We start from the raw sequence: 24978 nt of genomic DNA on the forward strand, positions 1-24978 counted from the left end.
TAAGGCTAAGCCTGCTATAATAAAGATTAGAATTTTTTAATGGCAAATTATATACAATTCTGTATGCATTAGTTGTAACTAATTAGAAAATAAAATCATAAAACTTAGCAACTTAGAAAATGTTAGATACAAAACTTGAACTCAGTGATTTTCTGATAATCTGATGGTTGGATCCATTGTCAAATGGTAACATCTTAATTCTCAGTTCTATCCTACTGAACTATTAACTAGAATAATGAACTTGAATATAACATAAAATATAATTTTAGGTGTTCTTAAATATAGTTATTGAAATAGGACTGAGGATAAAATGCGAAAGGAACTAAAGCAATTTTGTCTGAAAAACTGAGACTTAGGTGTTAAATGAGAAGCCTGAAGCATATTGAAGAATAATAATGTTGAAGAAGATAACCAACTTTTTTTTTAAACTACTGGATAAGAGAAATGGATAAAAAAATAAAAACAGGAGATAAGCAGAATAGATATTTTTTTAAGAAAAGCCTTTCCTGACACAGAAGAGCACAAGTCAGATAACCAAGGGATATTTAAGTTAGATACAAACTAAGAAGTGGTTGAAGGAAAGCAATGTGTAGGGGCACCAAAGTGTCCTGGGACTGCCTTCCTTGTACATAAGTTTAACCTGGGAACCTATAGAAAAACCTTCTTTTGAGAGTAACATTTGTGTAACTAGCTCAACCTGTGATTTGCCAGATTTACCAAAGTATATGTAGGAGCGGGTCCCGCCAGGTAGTTTTGGCTAAAGTTTGCATAGTTCAGAATCTAAAAGTTAAAATGCAATTTTACCTGCTGAATTGACAGTAAAATGTATGAATATTTCGAAACATCCTAGTCTGAAAAAGACTCCTGGGGCATATGTAGGAATGTTATGCAATTTTTAGAGTCACTGATCTAGACAATCAACTAAAGTTGATTGTAACTTTAGGAAGTCCGCTTGGAAGAGAAAGTAACATAAAAAAACAATCTGTGAATAGTTACGTAATAACCTGCATTTAACTGGTAATAAGTTCAACATAAAATTATAAAATGTATAGAAATGTAAGTAATCTCAAGTTCTAGGATCTAACTACCTCCAATGAAATATCTCCATAAATATGAGAAAACACCAAAAAGTTTATTAGAATATTTTTCCATTTTAAATGACTTTGAAAAGAAAGGTTTACAGGGAATGGAAAGTTCAGTAAAGAGCTGGTTTTAGAATCTAAATTTTAAATCTTTTAAAGAAAAATACTTGCCAAATTTTGTGACAATTACCACTGAAACACATATTTTATGTGTTCCTACCTTTATTTTAATTGTTTTCACATTCAGAACCAACGTACATTTTCTGGAACACGTGGATACATGTAAGAAAACTATACAAATTGCTTTATTAGAAGGACATCATCCTTGTATCCTTCCTACATCCCCCTTAATTCGTTTTCTGGATTAGGAACATTTTCCAAAGTCACTAAAAGCAGCAATTTTCAAGTTGGAGTCAAAGGACTGATAAGACTAAAAGTCCATGTTACATTAACTTCTCCAAATCAAGTATGGAATCAATCTATGAAAAAGTGTCTGCTCCCATAAGCCATCTCACTTTACCCTTAAATTTTACTTTGCCTTAGTTCTTCAATATAAAATGTTAGGAGTGAAGTGATTTGAAGATTCATGATGGCAGAGGTGGGATTGAATTTTGTCTTGAATTAGTAATTATTTCTCAAGCACAATTAACATAGATATGTCCACATGTCTTATGGTTGCCTGACTTCTAAAGTCATTAAGGTATCTGGGTTTGGCTTATATATATAAGCCATAATGACTAATTTCTTACAGAATGTCAGGACATTATACATCCTGTCATACAGTGTGTAGGCAATATGGTATAAATGAGAGATGTGGAGACAGGCAAACCTAAGTTAAAATCCATCTTCATCTATTACTAGATGTGGACCTTGGGCAAATTATATAGTTTCTCCTAGCTCCAGTTTACTCATCCGTAAAGGGGATATATTAACTGTAATTCTTACATAATTGCTATGAGGACTAAAAGAGATGGTGTATATACAGTATATCCCAACATTCAGTCTACAACAAATGGTCAATAGTATTATTTCACTCCTGCACCTTCCCAAAACTTTTTACACTGATATCAGGGTTTTCCCCAATTATACGTTTTTAAATGGGGAACACATTTAAGAATTATAATTAAGTCATTTTTGACTAAACACAATTCAAATCAGGTTCTTTCAATGGCTTAGTTCGGACATACAATGACAATAGTTAAGGTAATTAATATTATTCTTTAATTACCTATTATAATGTTTTTAAGATTGTAATACTATCTTGCAAATGAATTTAATATTTTTTCAATAGCCTTTTATTCAAAAGGAATGTTTTTATACATGCAAAATGTTGTGATAGCAGTTAAATATTAGCTTTAAGACACCTTTAATATTAGGTGAATAAAATTGGCAAACAAGCATTTTAAGTAATTTTGCTTGCTTGTATATTATAAATAGATCCTAAAAGTAAATGGGTCTGATGTACAATTTAATTTAAAATTTATGAAAATGATCTACACTTCCTACTTTTTCAGGAGTCTATTAAACAAACCGAGGAAAGGAAATTATTTGTTTTAAACATCATGGGAAATGGGAAACTATAGGAGTTCTTTTAATTTGGTATGTTAACTTTAAAAAGTATTTTATTACTAAGTATCAAAAAATGTTGGAAAACTTACAATCAACTGGCTCGAACACAAAGTACAGTATAATGTAGGATAACTCTTCTTCTTCAGGAAAAAATCAGACCTCACATGGTCACTTACCCTCCAATTGAAGAGTGACTATAGTTTATTTTTATTCAAAGAAGTCCTACAAATGTTTGAAAATAATGCCCTGAAACACAACGAAAAGACATTTAAAGGCAAGGGAACGAAGTAAAATTTCCTGGGAAAGATACAATTTGTTACATTATAAAAGACTAACTGGATGAAAAACATTTTATGCCGTAAGACTGAAAAATACGTTAAGGGTGTGAATCAAGCATAAGGGCCATTAAAACACAAAAGGTAGAAATCCTGGGCACTACTAAAAGGATCTTAATTCTAAGAATTCAAAACTGTGCTCAGCCATCTAGCTGAATAAATGGTAAGTGCTGCAACATTCAACTCAAGACCATCGCAGATGGCAAACAAGAGAAGGCTTATATACAAGTCAAGTGTTTGGAAATCTGATACAAGTCAAATTGGGAAATTTAGGTTGTTTTTAGCTAAATGATGAAGACAGAGGAATCTGAATGAGAAAATATTGTTCAGAATTTTTGTTTGTCTCTTAGCTTTTTATCTCCCAGAGAAATCACAGAACTTAATTAGATAATGAGTACTAAGTACTCTGAGAATCTGTAAAAAATAAGTGAGAACATCGCGGCTTGCAAATGGATAGAAAAGAATTTGTGCTTATAAAAAACAGTCCCTTATTTGACATAAAGTGCTTTATTTTTAAAAATGCAGAGGTTGTTGTTTTAGAAATGATTATGAGTAATGAAGAGGCAAAAGAAGCTTTAAAAAACAGTATGACTTGATGGATACATAACATGTTATCACTAAATGGTATATTCTGAATATATTGTAAATAACAAATGCTGTTCACATATCAAAAATCATGTGAAAAATTGGCAAAAGGAGAATTTATGAAAATAGGATTAGTGAAAAAAACACACACCCAGTTTTGAAAAGAGAGGGAAGTCTCAGTCTGCTCAGAGATAGGTTTGGCAGCAGCCCTGCCTTCCACAGGGATCTGGCACGCCAGTCGAACAATTTCTTTCCACACAGTGTTATAGGTCATGGGAAGAGGAGAGGAATCTTTTTCAGACAGTCATCAGGCTTTGCTTGGGAAGAGGATAAAAAGACACTGTAGGTTCAAAACTAGGAATTACTTTTGAAGTTATTTTAATCAGGAAATGTAATTTTATTTGAGTCAAAGGTGGCCCATTCAGAGAATAAAGGATATAACACTATATTGTCTTAACCATCTACCTACTTAAAAATTCCATATAAGTATAGCTCTATAAGTTTTCTGATAAAAATGTGCTTCTTAAATAAATGAAAATGGAACATAACATACATATAAAAATAAAATAAAATGGGAAAAAGGCTAATATTTGGACTTCCTCTACTTTGTTCTATGCTCTCTTATGAACTTCTAAAACCAGAACCAAATACGTTTGTTAAAATGCCTGGAAGGAAACGTTTAGGATTTGGAAGGTTAAAAGAAACAGCATTTCAAATTAGGTTTTGGTTGTTCCTTCTTTAGAGCCCTTTGAGACAATGTTTCTGCATTTTCCACAAGGAGAGAGAAAGCAAAAAAATCAGGTAGTTGCTTTCTCTTCTGCAAAATTCACTGTCATAAAACAAACCTGACAAAAGTTGGGGGGAGAAAAATGTTCATATTATGGAAGAATGTGTGCTCTGTTAGGAAGAGAGCTTACAAGAAAGCTTATTTGTGGCTACAGACTATTGCACATTCAAACAAAACACAAGAGAAAAGAATGTCCAACAGATAATATGTTAGGAACGTATCAACATATAAAATAAACTAGCTTGTGCCCAGAAATAAAACATGGATACCGGACACCACTGAAGTCAAATCTGTCTTAATTTGCTTCTGTTTTAATGACCTTTAGAAACTGTTTCAAACTGATTATCAGCAATACAATGTTTTTGCTTTTTTTTCTTAAAAAAATATTTTGAGACCACTTTTGATACACACACATATAATTCTGTGGTCATAACAGACAAATATAACTTTAGTGAGACTAAACAAAAGTGCAAAACTTAAAAAAACAAAATTAAAAAATATGGAAGCATAAGCTAAATTTTCTGCATAGCTGAAATCTATTTAAAGCAAGTCCTTGTTGCAGGGGTGGGGTACTGACAGGAGTTTAAAGCAGTTTTTAAAAAATGTCTTCTGCAGGTTTAAATGATGCAAAAAATAATTTCACTCCATAGGCTTGAAAACATTTCACAGACAGTTCATTCCTCTATCTTTAGACACCATGGTTGTGGCAGTGCCTCCTTCTGCAAGGTAAACGGTGGTGCTGGATTTGGAATGGCCTGCCCTGTCACCGCCATTGTTGTTGACCTCACAGTCCAGTTGTTCAGTGGAGATAACCCAGGTGGAGGGGCGCCACCGCTTAAGAGAATACGGAGTTTTCACACGTTTCTTGATCTTTTCACCAGATCCTGATTTGCCATCTTGTGTTGACTCACCTACTAAAAATAAAAGTACAGGAAAATGAACTATATATAAAGAAACTATTTAAAAAGTAAAAAGTTAGGGTTGCAATTCAAGAAGAGATCCAACTAATGTCTACAGGAGGTGCTAACAGACATTTCTTAAAGTTGATGACTCCAGGCAGTATTTTTCGAGGCAAAACTTAAATTATTTTTGAGGCTCTTTAAGCCTAATGTTTTTATAACTGAATTATTCTATAGGACAAGGAAGAAAATATTTAAAAACCACAAAAAGCAAAAACAGAGGAGAAAATTCAAAGTTCTTAGCTGCATTCTCAAATCCTTTGGTTATGGGTAGCAATCCTAACTTGGCAAAATGCATTTAATCATTCCATTTAATGTTCAAAGTGAATCAAATTATAAAGGCACTGGCACATGATAGTTTTCAGAAGAGTGACATAAATCCTAGAATACAAATTTTCTAGTAATTCCCCCTTCACATACATGACAAAACATTTTACTGACATGGAGCCCTGCCATAGGTCAGGTGGTCTACAACAGAAACCACTCAAGCAGGGGCTAGATTCTACTGATTGATTTTTGAGAGATAAATCCCTTTCAGCCCATTTTGTAGTCTCTGACAATCATAAAACATGACTTTGTTTTTCTTCTTAAGTGCTGTCTATCTAAAAGAGAAATTATTTTGTATAATGATGATTGTTAAAGATTTTGGTGAGCTCTCTTGTTTTGTGTTATAATCCCTTTTGGGCCAGAAACTAAGTATCAAATTGTTTAAGTTACTTGTTTAAATTGTTAGGGGGCCCATCGCACAATGCTGTAAGCATGTGGGAGAATCAATACATAACTTTTGAAAAAAATGACACTAAAAAACCAAGAGCAACTTTATAGTGACTTTTCTGAATTCTCTCTGGACTTTTAAGACTTATTAAGTCTGATAAAATCTAAATGTGTATATAATAGATATTAATATCCTCAACAAACTTTCAAAAGTTGTACTGGTATCATTTTACTTGGAGGTTTTAAACTGGTATTTATTTAATCTTAATCATTCACAACAAATATGAGTTGCATTATAAACTAGTAGCTACTTAAGGCACATATTAAATTGGTAATTATTCTATTATGACACTGACTTTTTAATTATCAATAACAAAAAATTACTTTTTCTTTACAATAGTCTAATTACTTTTTAAAAATACTAAAACTAAATAATTGTTAGTTGAAACACAATCTGATTGTAAGTAGTTACTTAAATGGTCCCAAAAGTCAAGCAGATTACACAACCCCCTCACTTACATTGCAAACCGCTGCCATCAAGGATATTTGTGGCTGAAAGATCTAAAGAATTAGGTCTCTGTGCTCTTCTGGGTTTTGATGGTCCAGGATCTGCTACTGTGCTTGGGACACCCTGTGTAAGAACATCTTGCTCTAAACATGGATTACTGTTGTTGTTATTGGAATTAGTTCGGCCACCTTCCAGCGGCCGTTCCCTCCTGTCCACAAGACGATCCAGAACACCTTCATCATGGCCAGCCTGTTGCTCTCGCCTCAATAAAGGTTCATGCTCATCAGGACTGGAATTAATATTCAGCCTGGTGTCCTCACCAATGAACTGATTCTGCAGCATTTCTTGGGCCCTATGTGCCACTGTGTTGGCTGTCTGGCCAGACGGTATCGCCCCATTCGCATACTGAGCAGTGGCAGCATGGGAGTTAACATTGTGGTTTCTACCAGCCACCCCATTCATGGTAACCGTAACCACATGAGGTTCTACAGCATTGATTGTGTTCATCTTGGCAACTCCAGTTTCTACTTGTTTCAAGTTTGATTTGTGCTTGCTGCCAAATTTCAGCCGGGGCTCCTTTGTTGAATTTTTGGTGTTTAAAGGCAAACTAGTAGGTCTCTTGGGAAGGTTCTGTTGCTTGGGGAGAGGATAGAGCTGAGCAGGTGGGACATCAGGAATTAAACATGCTTGGCCATTGGCAGCCTGTGTGAAGTCCTGCTGCCCAGTGACTTCTACTGCAAGCTTTATTAGTGGGTAAAGCAAGCTAGAACTAGTACTGCTCAGTGGGTCTGGCCCACTGAACTGCTTAAGAGAATGCTCCATGAGATTCTCATCAGAACTTTCCTTGAGATTCTTATCAACTTCTTTAGGGTCTAGCTTGTTGGTCTCCAAGTCTTCTTCTGTCAACTGTAAGCAGACAGGGGTTGGCCCAATTGGCTGTGAAACATTGGTGGCATGAAGATTTGTTTCATCTGGGTACGGCATCTCCGATATAGTGGTCATGCCAGTGCTTGGAGTGAGGCCAGTGGTGTTGGTGGTGGTTGTGTTGGTGGACAGGCTGGTGACACTTGTTTCAGGGCTGGGGATTCGAGCTTGTGCTTGCTGTCGTTCGTAGTTAATTGAGTTTCGGTTCTTTTCCCCTGTGGTCAAAGGTGTGCTAGACATCGAATGCTCAGAGGAAATGTTCTTCACAATGCTGTCAGTGTGATGGATAGAGTCTTCAATGTATGAGGAAGAAGAATAATCTGGATAAGGGCCAATCTTTGGCACACGTCTACTGTGTGACAGGTTGCTTAAAGAAAGAAAGAAGTACCACATTGAGAATGTACATTTATGACAACTGGTTCTCCACATCTAACACCTCTGTTTTTAAAGTATAAACTGCTTTTTATTTTATTCCTAACCCACATCATTCTCAAAGTTATTTAAAAATTCTAATCAAATAATCATGTCAATTAATAACTTACTAAATGCTTTATATGGTTTGAGCCTACTGAAAAACCTATGTGGATCTAGCTAGGATTTTTATGGATGTTCATTACTTTGGCTTATAGGATTTAATTAAAATCTCTCCTATAGTTTTAGAACATTACCAAATTATCTTTATGAATTGTATACTTGCACAACCAAGTTTCATGAGAGGAACCATGGCATATGTTCCCTTTGTGCTATCACAATTCTAACGAGATAGTGGCTACCCAACGAATATGTTACCAGTTAAGTTCCAATGAACAAACGGCATTTTGTTCCAAAATGCTTCTTTGAGGAGGCTTAGCCTAGAAATGGAATGTATCCTCTTGGGTAGACTGAGCCATATCAATGAAAGCCCTAGAGCCCTAGTATTAATGTGACACTCAGATAAATGATCAAAGATTCAGAAATGTTCTCCAGTTATCAAGGGTTCTTCAGCCATCATCACACCTTGAGAATGATGGTTCTTGAGCATCACTGTAATATATGTATGTTATTTAATCTAATAATAGACAAATATGCAAATTGACCGCACCTTCGCTACACCTAAGCCACGCCCACCAGCCAAGCCACGCCCACCAACCAATCAGGACGAGTATGCAAATTGCCCCAACAAAGATGGCGGCTAATTTGCATATCAAGACAGAAGCCAAGAGCTGCAAAGGGGAGTAAAGCTCAAAGAAGCAAGCAAGCCAGGGGGGCGGGGGGGGGAGGAGAAGGGAGGAGCGAAGTCAGGGAGGGAAACGAAGGCGGGCTGGAGGAGAAGGCGGGGCCGGCGGCAAGGGCGGAGCGGAGGAGGGGCCGGGGCCGAAGGGAAACGCGGGCAGGCTGGAGGAGAAGGCGGGGCCGGTGACAAGGGCGGGGCGGAGGCGGGGCTGGGGGTGAAGGGAAACGCGGAGGGCTGGAGGAGAAGGCGAGGCGGGCGGCAAGGGAGGAACGGAGGCGGGGCCGTGGGCGAAGGGAAATGCGGAGGGCTGGAGGAGAAGGCAGGGCCGGCGGCAAGGGCGGAGTGGAGGCGGGGCCGGGGCCTAAGGGAAACACGGGCGGGCTGGAGAAGGTGAGGCGGGTGATAAAGGTGGAGCGGAGGCGGGGCCGGGGGCGAACGGAAAAGCAGGGGGCTGGAGGAGAAGGCGGGGCTGGCGACACGGGCGGGGCGGAGGCAGGGCCGGGGGTGAAGGGAAACGCAGGCGGGCCTGAGGAGAAGGCGAGGCGGGCGGCAAGGGAGGAACGGAGGTGGGGTAGAGTGCAGCAGGAAATCCCATTGCAGGAATTTTCCTGCAACGGGAAAGCTAGTTTAAAATAAAAACCAGGGGTAGCTTTAGCAATCAAAGTATAAACATTGGGAACATTAATAGATACAAGTGTTGTAGGAGAAAAGCATCAGCTAAAGGAGGAAGTACTACAAAGAAAGACTGATGAGGTTGTGAGGGGAATGACAGGATGGGGAGAAGTAAAAAGCTGTTGTACTGAACAAGAAAAGGAAATCTAGGAGGTATGGAGGTTAAGTCAATACAATGAAACCTAGAGTGGAATACAATGGCATGAACTACAATTTAGGGGAAACTACTTAGAAGTGACAGGGCATGAGAGGACGCATGTAAGGGATAGAACTAAATGACACAGAAGGAAAAAAAAAAAAAGGCAAAGCAAAGGGGAGCATCAAGGGTTTCTTCTTACAATTCAAGAAAAGTTCAAAAACACAAAGTAGCTGACTCTTGAGAGAGAGAGACAAATAGCATAATAGAGCACACAGATAAGACAAAGATAAGGTGAGAAGAAAGCAGGAGATTATCTATCTTTAGGTATGTGTAAAGTGAGAAAATGTTTATTTAGAATTGCTAGTCTCTACCTTCTTTGACTGGCTGATATATAAAGCATAAGGGTTTATATGCTGAAGTTAATTTACCTAATTATAAGTAGTGTAAACCCAATTTGAGACCTATACAAATTGCTCTTAAAATTGGAATAGAAAAGAGCACAGAAAATTATTCAAGAATCAGGTGTATTTTTTAATTTAATGACTGCTTTTTTTAGAAGGGGAAGGGTCAGGGAGAGAAGGGAAGAGGGTGGGAGGGAAGAAGGGAGGGTGGAGAGAGGAAAAGAGGGAGAGAGGGTGGAGAGAGGGAGGGAGGGAGGGAGGGGGAGAGAGAGAGAGAGAGAGAGAGAGAGAGAGAGAGAGAGAGAGAGAGAGAGAGAGAGAGAGACTGGTTGTCCCAACCATTTATGCATTCATTGGTTCCTTGTTGTTTGGGCCTTGCCAGGAGATCAAAGTGCAACCCTGGCTTATCAGGACGACACTCTAACCAACTGAACTACCCTGCCAGCGCCTCAAGTATACTTTTCTCTTAATTTTCTCTGGTAACTTTTTCCTTGATGCCTCTCTAAAGATTTTTAACATATATTAGATAAAATGACAAATTTGTGAGAACACTTTTCCCCAAACGTGAAACAAAGAAACACAGGTGATACAGTCTGAAAGTTCCAAGTTTTAGGAATCTTTTAATAAGCCCTTTTAGGGGACTCTCCCCCTCCCCATGTGGGAGTCTGTACCTATTCATCAATAAATTTCCACCTTTGCTACAAAAATAAATAAATAGCCCTTTTACTTAGAACCAAAAACCATAGCTCTAACAAAAACACAAGTATAAAATAATGTTCATGATGGGATGGAAAGACCTTATGAACTGCTCTCCTGTAAAAGTAGTAGTAGTATATTCTATAAGAAAGAACATTGGATAAGAAGTCTGGAAACAACAGTCTCCAATGAAACAGGTTAAATACATAGGCAAGATCATATTCCATTTTCATTAAACAAACAAACAGCAGGGAAAGGAGGATTAATAACAACAAAGAATAAATATGATAATATCTGTAGAAGTGCTTATAAACTTTTGGAACTATGAAAATGTTTTACCTTTATTATTGTAGGGAAGTTGGAGCATTAATAGAGAAAAACTAACCTCTTTTTTTTAAAAAATATATTTTATTGATTTTTTACAGAGAGGAAGGGAGAGGGATAGAGAGTTAGAAACATCGATGAGAGAGACATCGATTCAGCTGCCTCCTGCATACCCCTTACCGGGGATGTGCCCGCAACCAAGGTACATGCCCTTGACCGGAATCGAACCTGGGACCTTTCAGTCCGCAGGCTGACGCTCTATCCACTGAGCCAAACCGGTTAGGGCAAAAACTAACCTCTTTTACTGTATCTATAGATACTAAAAATCCCACAGATTGCACCTTGCACTTATATCAAAAATATTCAGTAGTATATTCTATAAGAAAGAACAGGAATATTGAAAGAAAAATTTCGACTTTAGATGCAATGAATTAATCACTGCACTATTATACTGATAAAAATGTTTATTTCCTGTTCTGTTTGGTCTCAGTTTTCAATACTGACTGATGGGTGCCAATCCCTGTGGGTCTTACCGCTCATTCTGCATTGCAGTAGACATTGGATTGACTGTTGGGCTCACGGATTTGTTTCTCTCCCATATCATCATAAGTTCAGCCATCCTCTCCTCAGCACACTGTGCAGTAAGCCGAGCCTCTGCATCCTGGTCCCAACAGTCTTCGATTGTCTCCTTGAGTGACCTCACTGCCTGTAAAAAAAGCACATGTCAAACAGTGTATCTTTAACGAAAAAAGTATTGAGTTTTTAATGATATGAAGTAGGAGAAAAATATTTTTCTTTAACAAATATTTTACATAACTATAATAAAACCTTTTAGACTTCAGAGATATTTAAAGGGTCACATTTCTCAAATGGTGAGTAGCAAGTAAGCATGGAAGCTTTAACTTAACTCCTTGAAGAATTATACTTAACAGCAAGCTCTATGCATTACAAGGCTATATGTTTTTTTATAATTTTTCTAACATACAAATGGGAATTACTATACTCACTTAGCCATATTATTTTTATTTAGGAATCAGGAACATATACATCTTCCTAATTCTTTTAATGCTGCATAGTATCCATTATATCATAAGTTTTTAGCCTGATCCTTATAAGAGGACTAGAGGCCAGGTGCACGAAATTCGTGTGTGTGTCGGGGGTGTCCCTCAGCCCAGCCTGCACCCTCTCCAATCTGGTACCCCTTAAGGGATGTCCGACTGCCTGTTTAGGCCTGATCCCACCAGGCCCGAGACATCCCTCTCACAATCCAGGACTGCTGGCTCACAACCACTCGCCTGCCTGCCTGCCTGATTGCCCCTAACCACTCCCCTGCCAGCCTGATCGACACCTAACTGCTCCCCTGCTGGCCCGATTGCCCCTAACTGCCCTCCCCTGCCAGCCTGGTCACCCCTAACTGCCATCCCCTGCCAGCCTGGTCGCCCCTGTCAACCCCTGCAGGCCTGGTCGCCCCCAACTGCCCTCCCCTGCTGGCCCGGTCACTCCTAACTGCTCTCTCTGCCAGCCTGATTAACCCTAATTGCCTTCCCCTGCTGGCCCGGTCATCCCTAACTGCCCTCCCTTGCCAGCTTGGTTGCCCCCAACTGTCCTCCCCTGCAGGCCTGGTCCCCCCCAACTGCCTTCCCCTGCAGGCGTGGGTCCCCCGCAACTGCCCTCCCCTGCAGGCCTGATTGCCCACAACTGCCCTCCCCTGCCAGCCATCTTGTGTCTACATGGGAGCGGCCATATTGTGTGTTGGGAGTGATGGTCAATTTGCATATTACCTCTTTACTATATAGGATAGTTTCCAGTTTTTGCTGATATAAATGACATTGCATTGAACATCTTACACATGCATTTTTCTACATGTGTATAAGTGCTATTGAGGAACAAATTCCTGGAGATGTTACTGCTGGATCAAAGGGTAAAATACATTTAAAATTTGTTATTGCCAGATTACCCTCCAAATCGATGGCACTCCCAACAACAAAAAAGTATCTGCTTTCCCATCACCAACACTTTGTCAATGTGATAGGTAAAAATAGATCTTCTTTTAATTTATCACTAGTAAGTAGAGCCAAGATTTGAAGCCAGGCCTTTAACTGGGCTGATACTCTTACTATAAAACTGGAGCTAATATTCTTTTTTTAAACAAATATTTTCATTGTTTTACATATGAAAGAAAAAGCTATTTAAAAACTAGGACCTATAATTTTTTGTTTTCCTAATTTAAAGTATTTTAATATAAAAACAGCCTTAAACTATCTGTGTGATTATTACAATAGTTCACTTTTATGATAAATTCTAAAAGTATAGGGGGAAAAATTATTCATAAATCTAATATTCAGTGGTAACTATAGCTAACATTTTCATATAGTTTTCTCAGAAAGTATTTTCTATACTTTCATTTTCATCAGAAAATTATTCTTCCCCCATTTACTGACTGAACTATGTTTGGGTCCCTGGTAGTTTTTAAAACTAGTTTTTACATTCATTAATATTTGAAAGAGTCTGAGTTTTGTTACTATAAAAAATGCGTGTTTTTTTATTTCAATGCAACTATGAAGCAAAAGTGTTTTCTTTTAGACACAGGGGAATTCCTCTCTTTTTATAAACCATGCACTTGCTATATAACTCTAGTACTGGATTGTCACTGCAGACAAGCAGGTCTATGGACTGTAGCACATTAAATGGATTCATTGGAAGTGAACCAAGCATTACTTCATCCCTTACTTAGGAACCTAGTCTAAAATTTGGAGTAAAAAGTTTTCAAGTAAATATGCATATGATGCATATCCCATAATGGTAGGGTTGCCAAGAAATACTTCAAAATCAGAGTCCAATCTCTCTAGTGAAATAAACAAGTTAAGGAAGATGAAATATTTGACTAGGTAAAATTTCACGAGATTTTTTTCTTTGAGGGGTGCTCTACTGTGACGTTGGCACATCTATTGAATCCTTGTAAAGGATTCAGCCCCTCACCTGCTGCCAGGGACCTCTGAAAGATCTGTCCCACTTCCCATAGCAGGGACTCCAGTTTGGAGGCTATCTTGGGCATACGTGCTTGGCAATAGGTCTTTAATTCCCTCATACTTGAAGAAAATTGCAATCTCATTTGAAGCAGAAGCCTTCCTTGAAGATAATCTACTGACAAAGATGACCAATGGAGAAAATATTTAATCTAAATCTGTATGGAAACATATAACATCTCTCTAGCCTCTCTCTAATGTACCACCACACCATGTAAGTCATGATCCAGAAAGAAAATATTCTTTAAAAAAATTTTTTTTAATTGATTTCAGAGAGGAAGGAAGAAGGAGAGACAGAAACACCGATTAGAGAGAATCATGTTCAGTTGCCTCCTACACCCCCCGCCACTGGGGACCAAGCCCACAATCAGGGCATGTGCCCTGGACTGGAATCAAACCCAGGACCCTTAGTCTGCCAGGCCAAAGCTCTAGCCACTGAGCCAAACCGGCCAGGGCCAGAATGCAAATATCCTAATCCTACCAAGACAACCTAAAATTAAAATGTGAAAATACATAGTAAAAAGATTTAAATTGCATAATTAAAATGTTTTCATTTTTGTTCTTTAATTATAAATCAAGAAAACTGCACAAAATGTCAAAAATTCAAATGTACACCCTCAGAGATAATAAAATTCCTATTATATTCTTAAAACAAGAACAGATTGCTCTGGGAAAAGCAAACAATAAAAATATCTAGAAATTATACATATGACTGTGGAAAGTAAAATTTTAATGAACAGATAACAAGTACAATGGAAAAGGTGAAAATAAATGAATGATTTCAAAGGTAAAGCTGAGTAAATTTAAACAATGTACAACAACAAAAAATTGAAAAATGCAAGGAAAAGAACTGAGACCTAAATGTCAGGTGGTCCAATATTTGTCTAATGAGAATTCCAGAAAGAAGAAATTAAAGAGGAAATAATTTTTTAATAATATAAAAAAATTCCTCTGAATTGAAACTTCTGAATTTTCAAGCTGAAAACCTGTCCAGTATAAAGCGAAAGGTGTGAAAAGATCCATGTCTACATAATTCCAATGATGAAGTAAAAAGCTTAAAAGCTTACAGAGAAAAGAAAATAAGAGAATAAAACAAAAAGCAATTGAAAGAAAATAGTTGGTGCTGGAATTCTCATTAACACATCTGGATGCTAGAAGACAATTGAGTAGTGGTTTCAAAGTTGTGAGGAAAATGATTTTGATCTTGAAACTATTACCCAGCCAAATTATTACTCAAATGTGAGGGCAAGATAGAAACATTTTTTAATGTGCAAGGATTCATAATGTTTACTACCCATGCACATAACTAACACACATTATTTAAAAAGGAACTTCATCAAAGAAAAAGTGATTTACAAGAAAAAGAATGACATGAGATTTTTAAGAAAATGTTGCTTCTTAGTAGAACCTATAAAGAAAAAAGAAAAGAACAAAAAAGATGAGAGAATCCAGTGGGCAGTGACTTTTGAAACATTATTCCTCAAGTGGCAGGGGTTTACACTAACTTAGTAGTTTTATTTCCTTCTCTATGAGCCCAAGCATAATACTGTGTTGTGCAGTGCATGTTTACATAATCATAATTCTGCAAAATTCTGATGTTTTATTTTACTTAAATGTTTAGGTCTGTAGACAAAACAAAGTTTTTTTTATTTAATAATAGATACAATTTTAAAAAACTAGGAGAGGGTAAATGAAAGATAAGAAGTAAGAATAAGTATAGTAGCGTTATAATGGTAACGTCTAGAAGAGAAAATGAAATACAAAAACAAAAACTACAGAACAATGTTAATGGGAGTTATTTTTGAAGAATGGTGGTCTTTTCCATTTTCTTTTTTATGCCCTTCTATTTAATTGGGTTTTGTTTACTATGCATAGGCATAACTTTAATTCTTTCAAAAATTGTTTAAAATATGAAATACAGGGTACTGTCATCAATAAGGGGTAATTATGATACAGCACACAATGGAATACTATCAAATGGGGAGAAAGAGAAACATCTATCTATATGTACTGACATGAAAACTGTCCATATTAAAAGAATAAAGCTTCAGAAATGATACTGGATAATGAGATAATCCCACTTATGGAAAAAAATTATAATGATTTCAAAGGTAAAGCTGAGTAAATTTAAACAATATACAACAACAAAAAATTGAAAAATGCAGAGTGAGTATGTGTGTGTATGTAAATGTTTGTAAGATGTTTTTAGTATCATGGCAACAATTTACTGAAATGATAGGAGCCTTTGAAGATATTTCAATGTTGTGAGCTCCATGTCCTAATATGCAGAATTTATAGGCTGTACCTTGCTTTCTTTTTGGTGCAGCTTAATTTTCCATTAGCCACTGAATTGGTAAGTCTGCACTAATTAACACTTTTGGTACCATTCTCAAGAGAGTAAGATGGAATTTTAATAACATTTAAAATATTAACTTGTTAAAAACCTGGAGAGAAACCAAGATGGCGGCATAGGTTAAACACCTAACCTGCAGCCGGGCACAACAATTTCAAAAATACAACTAGAGGTCAGAACGGACATCGTCCAGAACCACAGGAAAGTTGGTGGACTGAAATGCCCACAGCTGGGGGGAAGGAGAAGGCCACGGGGACAGTCGGGGAAGCCGTAAAAGCCTGAGGTATGGAGAAACGGGCGGAGACACGAGCACACGCGCCTGCGGGGAGGATGGAACCAGAGAGGAGGGGGCGGCTGATTACCTGGCCGGAGTTCACTGGCAGGAAGGAGATAAAGGCTCCGGAGTGCGCTGAGCACCGGCTCCGATTGCACTGAACCCCATTCCGGGCGAAACCCTGGGAAACTCACTCACTTTCGCAACTCCGCCGCCCCCGCAGGCCGCCCGGCCCGGGACGCTGGGGACGCCGCCGCAGCGGCGGCGCCCGGAGCCTGGCGGCCTCCCAGCACCCGTCCCCGCCGCGCAGCCCCCGCGCGCCTGGTGCCGCGGGCCACGCGCCCCGCACAACGGACGGAGGCCCGGGCGCCCTCTCCGTGCACCTCCCGGCGGCGCTAGACTTCAGTAGAGTTGACTGAATTCAAGGGATTAAGAAGTATAAATTGGGGGGACGCCACGGCGGCGACGTCCGGAACGCGGCGATGGCGGTGCCTGGAGCTCGGCGGCCGCCCAGCGCCCGTCCCAGCCGCGCGGCCCTCGCGCGCCTGGTTCCGCGGGACGCGCACACCGCGCACCGGACGGAGGCCCGGGCGCCCTTTCCGTGCACCTCCCGGCGGCGCTAGACTTCAGTAGAGTTGACTGAAATGAAGGGATTAAGAAGTACAAATTGAGAAGTTTGAAAAAGATGGCGGCGGAGGTTAAAGGCTGTTCTGTTGCCTCGCACCCAGCGAAATCGGAGGGGATGAGGTGTGGAGGTGCGTGGGTCTGGCTGGTGGCGGGGGAAAGGGGCTTTTGTTCCAAACCTAAGGGAGATTAGCTCTCCATCACCCTGAAACCCATCTTCTGGCGAACCGCGGGAGACCCAGATGCCTGCGGGGAGAGGCGGGACTCTTGCGGAGGTGCGCCCAGCAATCAGTGTTTGCTGCGCTGGAGTGCGGAACGAGGGGACTTAGATACGTGGAAGGCAGAAGGACCAGACTCACAGCCATCACGGCTCGCCGCACCATGGCCTGTTGGCGCCCTGAGACCCCGCCCCGCCCTGGGACCCGCCCCGCACGTTTTGAAGACCTGCCCCGCAAGTCTTGCAAGCACACCTGCGCCCCAAGCAACGGCTTATGCATGTGGGTGGCCTGCCCTCTGGCAGCGGACCAGATGATCTGCTGTTCTAGTCGGACTGCTCCAGGGCCACTCAGACAGGAGGAAGAAACTACAGTTTTTGCTGTAATCCTTGCTGAGTGCCTAAGGCAGTAGCTGATCTACACCCCATTGGAGACCCAGAAACGAGGGCATCTAGTGGTCTGTGGGAGATGACACCAGATTTCAACCACGTGCATAAGGGACACATTCAACGGGAATATTCAGTGAGCGCCAAAGCTTTGCTGCACCAAGACCCGGCCCATAAACGTGTCTCCTGCACAGCAACTCTTCCTTTATAGACAAAGAGAGCCCCCCCAGTGACACCAACAACAATCAAGACTTAACTATACAAAGGAGGACCAAGATGGAGGCATAGGGCGGAAGCCTGATTGTTGCCTACCACAACAACTTTGAGACTACGACAAGAGAGCAGAGCAGACACCATCCAAGACCACCATAGGGCTGGCTGAGTAGATGCTCTACAACTAGAATAAAAGAGGGGTATGTGGGATGATGCTGATGCCGGTGACCCAAAGACCACACTTTAAGAACTACGGCTCAGGCGACAAAAAAGAACTATGGCTCAGGCGATACAACAGCGGCCTAGAACGTGCTCGGCGCAGTTCCCCCGGCGGTCTCCGGCTGAGGGGACGGCTCCACTGGCAGCCAAGCACGGACAGACGAGCCCCTATGAGACATGGGGTGGGAGACTCCGCGCTTGCTGACCTCTGAGTCCGTCAAGAATCTCAACGCCCCGGAAGCGGCCAGGTGCGCATGCTCGGCGACCGGCCACCGATGCAGACCCAAGGGCCGACGCAGCGACGCCAGACTGGCCCACTGCCATGCACCGGGTGCACCGGAGCTTCGCCGAGCCGCCGCCCGACGAGTTCTGCAGCAGCCATACTGGAGCTCTGGAAGGATGGCCAGGGGAATTGCTGAGGGGGGATTGACCGGCAGGAATTGGGATCGGGAAGACGGGGCCCCGCTGAGACCCGGGTGCGGGCGGGGTTGCGCGCCTCTGGGCTCGGGTGTGGTCACACGCCTCTGGGTATAAGTGAGGCCTCAAGTCCCTGGGTCTAGGTGAGGCCACATGCCCCTGGGTCCAGGTGAGGCCGGACTCCGGGTCCGGGTGAGGCCAAGTGCCCCTGGACCCGGATGATGCTGGATCCCGTGCCCGGGCGAGGCCAAGCGCCCCTGGGTCTGGGAGAGCCCACACAACCCTGGGTCCAGGCGAGACCATGTGTCCCTGGATCCGGGTGAGGCCGTGTGCACCTAGGCCCGGGTGAGCCCAAGTGGCCCTGGGTCTGGGAGAGGCCAAGCGTCCCTCGGTCCGGGTGAGACCATGTATCCCTGGATCCGGGTGAGGCCTCGTGCACCTAGGCCCGGGTGAGGCCACGTACCCCTGGGTCTGGGAGAGCCCACACACCCCTGGGTCCAGGCGAGACCATGTGTCCCTGGATCCGGGTGAGGCCGCGTGCACCTAGGCCCGGGTGAACCCAAGTGGCCCTGGGTCTGGGAGAGGCCAAGCGTCCCTGGGTCCGGGTGAGACCATGTGTCCCTGGATCCGGGTGAGGCCTCGTGCACCTAGGCCCGGGTGAGCCCAAGTGGCCCTGGGTCTGGGAGAGGCCAAGCGTCCCTGGGTCCGGGTGAGACCATGTGTCCCTGGATCCGGGTGAGGCCTCGTGCACCTAGGCCCGGGTGAGCCCAAGTGGCCCTGGGTCTGGGAGAGGCCAAGCGTCCCTGGGTCCGGGTGAGACCATGTGTCCCTGGATCCGGGTGAGGCCTCGTGCACCTAGGCCCGGGTGAGCCCAAGTGGCCCTGGGTCTGGGAGAGGCCAAGCATCCCTGGGTCCGGGTGAGACCATGTGTCCCAGGATCCGGGTGAGGCCTCGTGCACCTAGGCCCGGGTGAGCCCAAGTGGCCCTGGGTCTGGGAGAGGCCAAGCGTCCCTGGGTCCGGGTGAGACCATGCGTCCCTGGATCCGGATGAGGCCTCGTGCACCTAGGCCCGGGTGAGCCCAAGTGGCCCTGGGTCTGGGAGAGGCCAAGCGTCCCTGGGTCCGGGTGAGACCATGTGTCCCTGGATCCGGATGAGGCCTCGTGCACCTAGGCCCGGGTGAGGCCACGTGCCCCTGGGTCTGGGAGAGGCTAAGCGTCCCTGGGTCCGGGTGAGACCATGTGTCCCTGGATCTGGGTGAGGCCTCGTGCACCTAGGCCCGGGTGAGCCCAAGTGGCCCTGGGTCTGGGAGTGGCCAAACGTTCCTGGGTCTGGGTGAGACCATGTGTCCCTGGATCCGGGTGAGGCCTCGTGCACCTAGGCCCGGGTGAGCCCAAGTGGCCCTGGGTCGGGGAGAGGCCAAGCGTCCCTGGGTCCGGGTGAGACCATGTGTCCCTGGATCCGGGTGAGGCCTCGTGCACCTAGGCCCGGGTGAGCCCAAGTGGCCCTGGGTCTGGGAGAGGCCAAGCATCCCTGGGTCCGGGTGAGACCATGTGTCCCAGGATCCGGGTGAGGCCTCGTGCACCTAGGCCCGGGTGAGCCCAAGTGGCCCTGGGTCTGGGAGAGGCCAAGCGTCCCTGGGTCCGGGTGAGACCATGCGTCCCTGGATCCGGATGAGGCCTCGTGCACCTAGGCCCGGGTGAGCCCAAGTGGCCCTGGGTCTGGGAGAGGCCAAACGTCCCTGGGTCCGGGTGAGACCATGTGTCCCTGGATCCGGATGAGGCCTCGTGCACCTAGGCCCGGGTGAGGCCACGTGCCCCTGGGTCTGGGAGAGGCTAAGCGTCCCTGGGTCCGGGTGAGACCATGTGTCCCTGGATCTGCTGGATGAGGCTTCGTGCACCTAGGCCCGGGTGAGCCCAAGTGGCCCTGGGTCTGGGAGTGGCCAAACGTTCCTGGGTCTGGGTGAGACCATGTGTCCCTGGATCCGGGTGAGGCCTCGTGAACCTAGGCCCGGGTGAGGCCACGTGCCCCTGGGTCTGGGAGAGGCCAAGCGTCCCTGGGTCCGGGAGAGACCATGTGTCCCTGGATCCAGGTGAGGCCTTGTGCAACTAAGCCCGGGTGAGGCCACGTGCCCCTGGGTCTGGGAGAGGCCAAGCGTCCCTGGGTACGGGTGAAGCCAGATCCTGGGTCCGGGTGAGGCCGTGCGCCCCTGGATCCATCCGGGTGAGGCTGGGTCCCAGGCCCGGGTGATACCACGCGCCCCTTGGGTATGGGTGAGGCCACGTGCCCCTTAGTCTGGGTGACGCCGTGCCCCTGGGTTCGGCCGAGACCAAACCAGAGGGAGTCGGACCTCCGTTACCACCATTTGTCCACCATCCAGAGCTGAGGGGTCAGTGCTGACATGTACACATAAGGAACTACTGGACATCGAAATTGGGTCTCAAAAGAACTGTTGGTCCAGGGGGAAGCTCGCTACAGATTGATTCATTTGCCTGTCAGCATAACTATTATTGCTCGTCTCACATTCAGTTCTTATTAGTATATATCTAGTGACATATGATCTCGTTCATCTAGAGGAAATGATGAACAACATAGACTGAGGAACAAGAACAGAACCAGAAGCAAGGAGGCATCGATCGGACTATCGGGCCTCAGAGGGAGGATAGGGGAGGGTAGGGGGAGGGTGGGGGGAGGGTGGGGGGAGGGGGAGAGTTCAACCAAAGGACCTGTATGCATGCATATAAGCCTATCCAACGGTTAAGTTCCACAGGGGATTGGGACATGCGTGGGGAGAGGGGTGGGATGGGAATGGGGGGATGAGGACAAATATGTGACACCTTAATCAATAAAGAAATTTAAAAAAAATATATTAACTTGTTAATTATTCCAGTTGTTACCAATCTGACAAACTTAACACATAATAGTCTCTTTAAATAATATTTTATACTTGGAAAAAACTGAAACTGAACCAAAAAGGGGACTTTTTTATACTGAAATTTTTAAAAATACATAACAACAAAAATCAAGTAAGTTGATTTAAAAAAAAAATCAAGTAAGTTGGATTTTTGGCATTAGACAAGTCTAAAAAACTATTAACATTATTAACAGTCTATTTTTGCTTCAAACAATGTTAAAACATAGTCGTAAGTCATGTTTTTAATAATTTAGTTTTTCTTACCAGGCTATTTTCTTTCCAAGCTTCTGGGAACTTGGGTCTCTGTTTTTCCCTAGACACCAGAACCTGCATATCTTCAAAAGTGGGATGGTTTCCAACTTCTGTCTGAAAAGCCATCTGGTATTCTGGTACAGATTCACCTGTGAATTTTTTTAAAAGGACAGAGTAAAATATCCAGTTACCATAAAATGATATACTTACAGGAGTATTAGATACTAAGCAAGCAAAGAAATTGTCACAATCTTTTTTTTTTTTTCTTAATCCTTTCCCATATTTGGAAATTCTAAAGAAACCCTTTTGTGGGTTTAATGCATTATTAATAAATGTTTCACTTAGAATAGTCTCTGATAAATTAAATGTTTTTTTATAAGTTAAACAGTACTTTCAATGATGAAAAGCTATTTTTAAATGGTTTCTAGCATTACAAAATTTGGAGGGAAAAGATTTTTTCATATATACTTATTAATATGCCTGAATTCTTATGCCATATAGGGATCAAGGATACTGAACATGAGGAGATGTCCAGGATCTAGCACAACAAACACATCTATAGAACCGAACATAACTGGGAGGGCTGTAGAGACATCATATCTAATTATGTACCTATTTTCCGGCATATAAGACGACTGGGCATATAAGACGACCCCCAACTTTTCCAGTTTAAAATATAGAGTTTGGGATATACTCGCCCTATAAGATGACACCCAGCGTATAAGACGACCCCCGACTTTTGAGAAGATTTTCCTGGGTTAAAAAGTTAATTAGTTAATTAAAAAGTTAATAGTTAATTAAAACCACAGATTCCTTCTACCTTTTCTCTCACATGTGCATCTTCTTCCTCATTTCTATATCCAAGATTATAAGGTATCTTAATGCAACTCTCTTCTTTTTCCTTTATTTTTTTTTATTGTAGTTAAATATATATAACATAAAATTGACCATTTTAACCATTTTGAAGTGTACAGTTCAGTGGCACTAAGAATATTCATGATGTTGTGCAACGATTAACACCATCAATCTCCAGAATTTTTTTATCTTTCCAAACTGAAACTCTGTATTATTAAACAGTAATACCCTATCTCTTTTTCCTTTTTAAAACTCCTTCTAGTTCTATTATAATTCTTCCAAGATTTTGCCTTTCCCCTTTATAAACATCTAATATTGTTCTTTATTATTTATTGGATGAAAAGCAATTATTATTCTTTGAATGCAATAGTTGCTTAAAAATGTTGCTGATGGCAGTGTACTAACGCTGATACTATAAGAGTCATTTAGTCAGACATACTTCTATAAAACAATTCTGTGTTAGTATATTTTTAAAAATCTGTGGCCTAAGTTTCAATACTGGAAATAAAAAGTTCCAAAGTTCCAATAATACTATGATTCTACTACAGTTCCTGCAATTTTCAGAAAAACACCTCAACTGAGTACTCTGTACTTCCAATTAACTAAAAAATATACTTCCAAATAAGAAATGACAGACCTCTGGTTAATCTAAATAATTAATTTCATCATATTTTAGAATTATAAACTATTGTTAAATGCTTACTGTTTTTAAAGCCAAAAATTTCAACCCTACTATTAATCTCTGTTTTTATGAAATAGTTCCATTTCATAAATTTGTCCAATGGTGATTCAATTGTCTGTTTTTCCTTTTTCTATATTTTTAATAGCGTTATTCCTATAAAATAGAGACCATTTATATCAAATCATTTTGTACCCCATGTAGTTAAGATTCTATATGACAATTATGACAGTGATGTAAAAAATACTAACGAAAGGAGAAAACATAAACTCATCTGGTTATTTCGAGTAAGCCTCAAACAAAGCATAGCATTCACATTAGATGAATGTTCTTTCATTGAAAGGATGAAGGAAAGTAGGAAGGCAAGAAGAGAGAATTAAAAAAAAGAAAGATAGAAAGAAAAAAGTGTTCCAGTGGTTAATTCATTGCTTCTAATTCCTTATTGAGTCAATTTAGGACACAATGTAAGTGTAGCTTATCAAATGCTCTGAGGGTGCATAAGGAAAATTATGACTGCTAAGGCTATCAGAGGCCAAACTAAATATGGTTAGGTAAGCTATTGTGAGCAATTAATTAAATTGCACTCAATGCAAACATGGAGTCCTTTTAGTAAGTTTTTCCTTCTGGATAGTAATGTTTCTGAACACTAGATGGCACTAAACTAAAGGTTTAAATGAAAGTCAAAATCTGTAATACCATCAACAATAAAAAAATATTAGAGAGAAAGTAAAAACATAAAGTTGACTTTTTTTAATATAGGTAGAAAAAGCAGATATAACTGCTTTGCATAAAATTCATATATCAATTTTTGATAGATCTCTTACCTGGGAAGAGGTCTGTACATCTCATAAATATCTCCCAATAGATTAGTCCAAGAGCATACATGTCTACTTGTTTCAAAGCTGATTCACAGTCCCTCAGGTTCACAGCTCCTTCTAGAACTTCTGGTGCCATATATCTGATTGTACCAACCTGAAAAATTAGAGCAACATTTTTCGGAATGAGAATGAAGGGCATACATTAGACAGAAATTATACATCAATTGCATATCAACAAGATGTTAATAAGTTATTGTACCCTAACTATGTTACTGAAACTGTTCATACCTGATTTTTTAATCTACAAAATGCCTTTGAATAATTAAACTGTGGTCAATACATCTTATTGAACAGAATCAATAAAAAATGAGCTAGACCTTTCATTGCATATCAACATTAAAAAAAACACCTTTAAGACACAGTAAGAAAAATGCAAAACAATATATATACCACTTAATGTTTTTAAAGTCACAAAAAATATAAATGTATGTACCGATCTGTATATGTAAATGCAGAGAAAAAGGCCACAGAAGGATATGCTCCACATTGTAATAGTGATTTATCAGAAGGTGACTAGGTCCTGTCTCACCTTGATAATTTTACTCCTACTTCAAAAATCAGTTCCTACAAACTTCTTCCTACTGCTTATAAAAAATGAATTTGAACGGCAGTGACTTCCATAATAAATTGATGAACTCTATGCAGTCTTTGGTATTTCTTAATTTTGTAATTTCTAAAATGCTATAATTGATGGAATCCTATATAATAAAAGGCTAATATGCAAATAGACCGAACGGCAGAACAACCAGAAACGAACAACCGGTCAC

The 24978-nt window shown here is 41.5% G+C and overlaps 1 protein-coding gene across 1 annotated transcript in view; it reads right to left on the minus strand.

Moving 5' to 3' along the window:
- Window positions 1-2819: 2819 nt before the first annotated feature.
- BMPR2 (bone morphogenetic protein receptor type 2) overlaps window positions 2820-24978 on the minus strand; it is a 107851-nt gene continuing 85692 nt past the window's right edge. Inside the window, exons 9-13 of the mRNA XM_054723362.1 lie at window positions 24158-24305; window positions 21812-21948; window positions 11442-11614; window positions 6551-7830; window positions 2820-5272 (exon numbers count right to left, since the gene is read on the minus strand). Of these exons, the coding sequence (XP_054579337.1) occupies window positions 5022-5272; window positions 6551-7830; window positions 11442-11614; window positions 21812-21948; window positions 24158-24305 (1989 nt within the window). The 3' untranslated portion in view covers window positions 2820-5021. The remainder of the gene's footprint in view (window positions 5273-6550; window positions 7831-11441; window positions 11615-21811; window positions 21949-24157; window positions 24306-24978) is intronic.

Source organism: Eptesicus fuscus, chromosome 11, assembly GCF_027574615.1.
Source record: "Eptesicus fuscus isolate TK198812 chromosome 11, DD_ASM_mEF_20220401, whole genome shotgun sequence".
Lineage (NCBI taxonomy): Eukaryota > Metazoa > Chordata > Mammalia > Chiroptera > Vespertilionidae > Eptesicus > Eptesicus fuscus.